General features: G+C 43.5%; 1 protein-coding gene across 4 annotated transcripts in view; it reads left to right on the top strand.

The window, feature by feature from the left end:
* Positions 1-6,091: 6,091 nt before the first annotated feature.
* Positions 6,092-8,655, top strand: part of LOC147891199 (uncharacterized) — a 94,221-nt gene continuing 91,657 nt past the window's right edge. For all 4 annotated transcript variants that reach the window (XM_087389261.1, XM_087389258.1, XM_087389259.1 and 1 more), the window contains exon 1: positions 6,092-6,572. In XM_087389261.1, coding sequence (XP_087245387.1) covers positions 6,306-6,572 — 267 coding nt within the window. In that variant the 5' untranslated portion in view covers positions 6,092-6,305. The remainder of the gene's footprint in view (positions 6,573-8,655) is intronic.

Raw genomic sequence — 8,655 nt, 5'->3', positions numbered from 1 at the left:
TAAAATGAACCTTACATTTTGCTATAACAAAAAAGATAAAAAGTGAAAAAAGGATGCTCTTTCCCAAGTTTTTCGTGATCGTGCTTTGGTTCCTTTTCTTTCTATTGTTTTAATTTTTGTGTTCCTATAAGCAAAGTGATGAGCAAACGTTTGCATTGCAATCATGACTCTAAAAGACAATTTATTGCAAACTTTGATGGCCCTTATTAGTCTTTTGCTTAGTATTGAAAGCATGGATGCTTTTAATAGTATAAGCCATTGCTAATTTTATAATCAATGCTCATTTTTATTGCGGGGAACAAAAAACGCTTCTTGAAAAGAAGCGTTCATGAATTCATGAAAACTCAAACTGCTAAAGACCTATCTGACCAGTGGGATTGAAGTTGTTCATCTTGCCATGTCTACACACCGCCTCTCTGTCTGTTTTGCGCCATTTTTGCAATGCTGCTCACCTCAATCACTTACCTTGCAATCCCTTTGAGCCAATCTTTCTCTATAACTAGAGCTACCCTCTATAGAAATTTGGAGTGATTTGGTCCAGAGATGAGGGAGTACTCAGCAAAAAAACCAGTCAACTTCTAAGAAGACAGAGTGATGAAGATACTGCTACCCCGGGGGATATAATGTGCTATTTCAGCTATGGTTTGTTCTGAGTATTCCTTACATATAGATTTATGATTGCACAGTAAAAGCCCCTAGCTTGGTGATGCTTGAAGTGAGGTATCAAACCTCCAAAGTTTCCATGTTCTCTGTAAGCATTTCTAGTGTATTTTTTGGAGTTTTTTGATGCTACACTAAATGCTTGAGGAGTAAAAGTTCAGTTTGGAGATTGTTCTTCCAAGTTTCAGTTCAAAGTGTGCCCTTTCAGTTCAGAGAATGTTCTTCCAAGTTCAATTGATGTCATTCTCTTGACAACATGCCAACTTCAAGTTCTCAAAGCTCTTCAAATGTCAAGAAGACTACAAAGACAAAGTACAAGGTGAAGAAGACCCCAATTAAGAGGTTGTGGGAGAAGCCAACTAGTTATGAATATGCCAAACAATTAGGATTTTCTGAATTATTATCTTGCAATTTGCATCTATATGGTGAAGGTGATTTCTTTGTTCAGAAAGATTGAGCTTTTGTAAAGGGATTAGACATTGCCATTAATTTGATGACCTTCCCAAAATGGCTTCCAAATTGAAAATAGATAAGTTTGAAGGAGGGGGGTTCCACACTTGGCAAACAAGACTGAAGTTTATTCTCATGAAAAAGGGAATATGGAAGGTAGCAAATGGAAAAGAAATTAAACCTACAACTAGAGAAGGAGAAGCTTCATGGCTTCCAAAAGATGAAAAAGCAATTGCAATAATTGCTCTTGGTTTGAGTGATTCCTTTATTCATCACATTAATGGATGTGAGACTGCTCATGCTACATGGACTCATCTTGAGCATGTTTTTGGAGCACAGGGAAGATGCTCTAAGTTTAGCTTGCTTATCAAGTTCTTTGACTTAAAATTGGATAGAGGGGAGTCCATCTCTTCACACCTAAGTTCAATGAAGAGCATTTTAACACAGTTATCTAGCATCAAGTTTAATCTTGATGAAGATATTGTAATTGCCATCTTACTTAGAAGTCTCACTAAAGAATATGGCACTATTGTAACCACACTCACCAGTATTCCAGAGACAAATCTGGTAGAAATTGAAGCATCACTCTTGGAAGAGGAGAGAAAAATTAAACAAAGAAGGGGCATATTTGGCCAAAAGCAACTTCAAGGGAAAGAGCAAAATGAAATGTAACTTTTGTGGCAAAAAACCTGGACACTTTGAAAAGGAATGCTATGCCAAGAAGAGATGTTCAGCCAATCTTGTTGAGGAAGCAAGAAGACGAACCAGAGAATGTCAAAGCTCTCACTCCTTACAATATCCAAGTCAATTCTGACAAGGGAAAGAGTCAATTCTGACAAGGGGAAGAGGAGAGAAAAATTAAACAAAGAAGTGATTACAAAGAAGGGGCATATTTGGCCAAAAGCAACTTCAAGGGAAAGAGCAAAATGAAATGTAACTTTTGTGGCAAAAAACCTAGACACTTTGAAAAGGAATGCTATGCCAAGACGAGATGTTCAGCCAATCTTGTTGAGGAAGCAAAAACTAAAGAAGAAGAAGAACCAGAGAATGTCAAAGCTCCCACTCCTTACAATATCCAAGTCAATTTTGACAAGGGTGAGGATCCATATGTTTTCTAAGTTATGTGTGTGTGTGAGGTCAATAATGGTTGTCTGCCATGGATAGTCCATCCCTAAATGATTGTTAGTCTTTTGAGATTTTTCCTTGTTGGACTCATTGGGCTTTACATACATAGTCATTGTTTATCTCCCAGTTGTAAACCAAGAATCCTAAGAGTGAGTCATAGGTTGGGGCCATGTGTGTTGCCACATGATGGTGGGCAAGCCATGGAGCATCACATGTACTACTGCTGAGGGATGAGGTCATCAATTTGTGGGAGGGAATGAAGGGGCAAATTGATGTGTGTGTGTGTATGCCTATGGGCTTGGAGTCCTATGCAAGGAGTGTGTGAGTGTAGGTGTGCTAGAAGGTTCTAGTGACTCATCAGTTAGGTGTGTCAGGTTGGTGTGATGAGTGAGTGATCATAGAAGGTGACTGATTGAGATAATCATGGAGATGATCGTGGATGTGGGATCTACCTACATGGAGGTAGTTGCCTATATATGTAACCACTCTTGGAATAAAGCTTTGCATTGTGTGCCTCATTGCTTTCTCACGCATTCACATGATGGGTGCATAGAAATCATCGGTGGTGTCAGAGAGGATTGGATCTTCACCAAGTCATTTATGGAGAGGGGGATTGTGTGAGGAGGGGACAATGGGCAGCTAGGTGGTGCTGACTTCAAGGACTTTGATTGGGGACTAAGGGGAGGGTCTGCAAGAATGGGGAGCTTGTGGGGAGGCCAAAGGGAGAGAGACTCACTTGGCATCTAGGAGCAGTTGGGGAGACCAAACACAGAGATGCCATGTGGATGGTGGAATAGTCATCAAGGAGATCATCAACAACTAGGAGCACTATGTCATGGACATGGTAGGAGGATTGATTGTTTTCCAATAACAAAATATTGTGAGAAAATTGCATGTGTTGGGTCTCAGGAGTTGAAGACTTTATAACCACGTCTCATTGGAGGTGTATCCAAGGGACAATCTACCGACACCACATGGATCAAGTTTGCCATGGGCACATGGACAAACATGCAGTAGCTGAAGACTCATAGATGCATGACATTGGGTTTTTTACCATGCTAGAGTACATAGGGAGTGGCAAGTCCAATGGGGGTTGTGGGGGTATCGATCAAGTACACCATAGTAGAGTTGGGCCCTTTGTGATGCAACATACAATGAGTCATTTCAAATATGACTCAACTTTTGCATTTAGAAATGCCATTTTGTGCAATGGTATTCAAGATAGTAAACTCTTTGTGAATGTGTGTGTCTTGATAGAATTGATTAAAGGGATGATTTTGATATTCACTTCTATTGTTAGATTGTCTAGCACATTTGATTTTTGAGGAAGCCTTTCATTTGTTTGGTTAAAAACTTCATGTTTGTGCATAAGGAAGTATATGAAAATGAAATGAGAGATATAATTAATAAATGTCATGAAGACAAATCCGACCATCAACTCCCTCAACCATTCTGGAAGGGCTTCTGGCTTGGACCTTAGCATAAAAGACTTACCCCAGCTACAAACTGACCCCGATGCCTTGCAAAACTTGCCCACCACCTCGAGGAGATGCCTTACACTTTTTGGCTTTTCATGGGAGAAGGAAAAAGTGTTGTCCACAAAAAGTTGCGAGTTGAATTGTTTACCATACAGGAGGGCGGCCCCTTTGATTTTACCCTTTGAGACCATCTTTAGCACGTGCATCAACAAGATTATTCAGACTGTGAACAAGAGCGGAGCAAGTAGACACCCTTGTCTTATAGACCTCCTCAGCTTAAACTTGCCTACCGCTCTGTCGTTAATGCAGAGCACTGTAGCCGCATTGCGAAACCGACTCTACACTTTCATGATGAACCCTAGGCTGCGAACCCCAACCAATCCAAGCCATGGATTGCTCCTAGAGGAATGTAATGTTCATAGAAAACATTTTTCAACAAATAAAAAAACTTGGGATTTTGAAAATTTGATGTGGATTTTTGAGCTAGAGTATAACAAGATTGTCTAAAATTTTGTAGAATTTTCTAAATTGAGATTTAAAAAAAAAACAGGGAAAAATGAAAATGTTGCAAGTTGTTGGATATAGTTTACAGGTTTTCTGTGAACCCAGTGTAAAGTAGTATGTGCCCCTCTGACATTGGAAAATCGAAATCCATATTAATTATCTTGGTATGCAGAGGCCCGAAGTAAAAGGTTAGCCTAAGTTTTGGAAAGAGAAGTAATATGGGAAATCCATATTAATTATCTTGATATGCGAGGCCCGAATTAAAAGGTTAGCCTAAGTTCTGTATAGCTTATTGCTAGACTATTTCTCTCTTGTATTTATCTTTTCCTTTTAATTTATCTCTTATTTTCCAAGCAAAAAAAAAAAGTTATGGAAAAACCTAGCGCAGATTAAATGATTAGAGCGCAGCCACATGCAACTCGATTTCGGACAATTGGGAGGGTTCGACGGAGAACATAAAGGCCACATGCTTTTGAGCGCATCCTACTGAAAATCTCTTGAACAACGGGGCAGCAACAATGAGTAGGCATTGATGATTTGCATCGAAGTCCGAAAAGTGCGAGAACGGAGGGTTTGGCGAAGCCCAAATAGCCCCGTTGTTGGACCTCTAAACCTCCAAAAGCCTCCATTGCCACCTTTGTGCCTAGACCAGTGTGCTTGCCCTGCCCTGTAGCCCAGACCCGTTGATCTGTGTGGCTAGGAGCGCAGTTGTTCTTGGGATTCGAAAATGGAGGTGGAGTAGCAATTCATGGAGCTTTGGAAGCTTTGGTAGGTGGCATGTGGCCGGGCTCTTAGCCTAAGGGTGTTTCCACCCACGGCTACCCAGGGTACATTGAATGCATCTGGGCTGTGCAATCTTGCCGGTCCATGAACAGTGGGCGGTGCCGATGGTGCGCAAGACTCTAAGTAAGGGTCCAGGGATAAGAATTTGCCATTTTGCAGAGTTGACGATTGGGGGAGTCAAAAGGTCCTGAATGAATTGCAATAATAAGCAAAATAGGATTAGGAATCTCATGTCTTGCAAGGGTAAATAAGTTGACATGAAAGGGGCATGTGGTGGTGCGAAGTGCCTTTAATGAGGGGATCTGCTGTGAAGTGACTTTAGGGGAGCGGCGTCCTGTCATTGGCTCTGCAAGTTTCTGCTGCAATTCACCACAAGCGGCACCAGAAGAAACATCAGCACGATTCAGCAGGAGGAAACGAGAAGGTCCGAGAAGAAGAAGGACGAGGGAGGAGGAGAAGTTCTGGTAGCAGAAGAAGAAGAAGAGCAATTTCTGGTGGTGCTGCAGCAGCAACAGCAGCAGCAGCAGCAGCAGCAGAAGAAGAAGAAGAAGAAGAAGAAGAAGAAGGAGGAGGAGGAGGAGGAATAGGAGGAGGAAACGAGGCAGAAGAGGAGAAGGTCCGCGAAGGAGGAGGAGGAGGAGGAGGAATCGAGGAAGAAGAGGAGAAGGTCTGAGGAGGAGGAGGAATCGAGGAAGAAGAGGAGGAGAGCGTCCGAGGAACAGAGTGTCGGCAGAGTTTCTCTTCGAAGCGGTCTCACCAGCAGGACGAGAACGACCAAGCGCAGAGACGAAGAAGACACAGTTTTGGCCTCCGGAAACGAAGCACACGGCACACCACAAGCGTCATTGTTAGTTCCGTCGTGCGCTTGTGCTCCGAGCACGACGAAGCAGGGCGAGGACGAACGATTGTCGTTCGAGACGGACGGAACAATTCAGAGAACAGAAGAAGAAGAAGAAGAAGAGCTTTTTGGTCTTCTTTCCAACGCGGATCCAGCCCCACTGCCGAACTGCTTTACAGTTGTCCGTGGTCGTTGCACCATTGCTCGCCAGATTCGCCTCCCATCCCCACCCCGTTCGTCGCTTTCTTCTCTTTTTGATCGCCTCTTTCCCCCGCTGCGATGGCTGATCTCGGATCTCGGGCTTCCCCCCGTCTTGACCCCGTTTCTAGAGCGAGCGGACCGCGGAGCTGGCAGCTTAGAATTCGGTAGCGAGGCGAGGAACAGGATGAAGAGGAGATATCCGAAAGTTTCTTCGTAGGTTCATAGATCATTGAGCTCGAACTCTCTAAACAAATCATGCTAACAGTATGTTACGGTTTGAGAAAGATCCGAGATGGAGCAGGGAATCGACTCAGAGTGAGGATACAGCCCAGGCAGGTTCTCCTTCAATGCAAATTATCCCTGCTGTATCAGCGGAACGCCAGTCTTTATTGGGGCCATCACGGTTTCAACTCACCCCTTCACAAAGGATTAGGCCACCTCCGCGGAAACCTCCCGAACCACTCAGGCGTGCAGTAGCGTCATGCTTATCAGCAACTCACCATGCAAGCTCAGAAGCAGTTCGAACTCTTCAGGTAAGTGTCCCTCTGCTTGATTATGTAACTACGCAACAGTTTAAAGTTCAACAGCGCTCGTTTCTCTGCGACAGTTCCAAGAGTTCTTATTCCTGTGATTCTCGAAGATGCAATTTGATGATTTAAGCGACGTATCGTGAACTTGACCATTGTATTTCCTTCCGTAGAAGGATCATGGTCCGGCCAGAGACGCTAAAACCTCTGGGAAGATGACGTTTTGCGAAACCTAAAATGGCCATTCGTTATTGGCTCTTTACTTGTAGAAAACATCACTGATTTTTCCTAGCAAGACAGGCACAATATAGGGCCATGCTAAATTTGGACGACATTGAGGCGAGATGCCGAGACATACGTCAGGACATGCATCATCTTCCAAAAGGTGAAATATGATAGATAGAAGTGGGTTGGACTGCTGCAGCCTTTATCCATTCCCGATCGACCCTGGCAGAGCATTGCCATGGTTTTGGATGCACTCACCTAAGTACAATTGATCTGTAGCTTATGTGTTTTCCTCGTTTAGTCCTCCTTGGTAGGGCAAAGACTATATGTGCCATACTAGCTTAATATTTAAGTCAGTAGTACACAATGCATCTCCTCTTTTAATAATATGTTACTTAGGGGTTCCGTTTCAAAGACTTCAACTGGCGATACTCTAGCTGCATCTTCTCTGGATTCCTGGAACTGACAGATGCGTTGTAAAACTACCGAATGACGGAGAGTTTTTCATGGCCCTTACAGCCTACAGGCCTCTTGTGTAGCCCGCCTGGTTTTGAACCACCTGAGAATAGTTTCTTTGGCATCCCTTGCTGCTTTTTGTCCTCACCGGTTGCATTGACCAGTTCCTTTTTATGATTGACATGGGGCTTTTGGTCCTCTTCGTCCGAGTGTTATCTACAGGGGCTGAGAAGATTGAAGAGATGAAGTATAAATCAAGGAAAAGCCCCTCGAAGTCGTCAAACTGAAACTGAAATATAGGTTGATACATCCCTGAAGTGTGGAACGCATCCTAAGAAAGGAAACTAAAGGACGACTACAAGATCTGTCCCTTGGACCTCCTGAGCTACTTATCATTAGGATCAGGAACTGGTAGGAGAAAGTTATCTGTACTATGGATGGTCAAATAGCATCTATCAAAATCCTGTAGTATGTCTTTCCAAGGGTGTGCCTGTTATGGTTTGGTGCCAAGGAAATGAGTACTAGGATGGAGCTCTGCTCATATTGGCTCTTTCATGGCCACATTTGAATGACTCCTAGTAACTAGTGCAGCCCGTTGAGGTGTATCCACTCTGCTGTCTGTGTTGTGCCTGAAAAGTCCTATCATGGGGATCTAGTTCTGGGCTATGGACTGCATCAGCCATGGTTTAGGGGCGGGTTCCTTCACAGTGATCAACCATTGTCCCTCGGTAATGTCAGAGAAGTTACAGCATAACCTTGCCCTAGCTGCATCACAGTTTTGATCGTCAAACTCTGTCCGAAACACACCAGAGGAGTGCTGAAGCAGACAACTTGAATCTGTCGTAGATCAGCAGAAAGTACAGCAGAAAAGAATCTCTATTATGCTCCACCAAATTCTTGCTCGAATTACAAGATGCTGCCACCAGATCTTAGCCGAGGGACTGGGTAACTGTCACGAGGACGTGAAACGAGGATGTGAAAAGTGATGTAAAGTATCTTCGTAACTCAACCTACGCTTAACCCAAGGTTAACCATGGTTAAGTGTGGTAATGATTTGGCCGTGAGGGATTGGCTAGAGGAAGTGAACACTTCCTAGAAGTTCCTAAGGGCAAAGTCTAGGTGCACCACTAGGTCCTAGGGGCAAGGCAAAGGCTTTAAAAGAGGGGTCTAAAAGTTGGGCCCAAGGACAACCAACGTTGTCCTTGGTATGGGGGTAAGGACTTTAATGAAGGGGCAAATGGCAAGGAGGTGCCATTTGTCAAGCATGTGTATGCATGCCCTTCCCCCACCTTCCATCTCTCTCTCTCCTCATTCTCCCAGAGGTGTAGGACGTTTTCAGTTGTTCTTGTGCAGTTTTTGAGCTGTTTGAGCTGTTTCAAGCATGTTTTCAGCCGTTTTAACACTGTTT

Source organism: Dipteris shenzhenensis, chromosome 18 (assembly GCF_047967505.1).
Source record: "Dipteris shenzhenensis isolate YYH24624 ecotype China chromosome 18, Dip_SZ_1.0, whole genome shotgun sequence".
Classification (NCBI taxonomy): domain Eukaryota; kingdom Viridiplantae; phylum Streptophyta; class Polypodiopsida; order Gleicheniales; family Dipteridaceae; genus Dipteris; species Dipteris shenzhenensis.
This window is presented reverse-complemented; position numbering and strand designations above follow the sequence as displayed.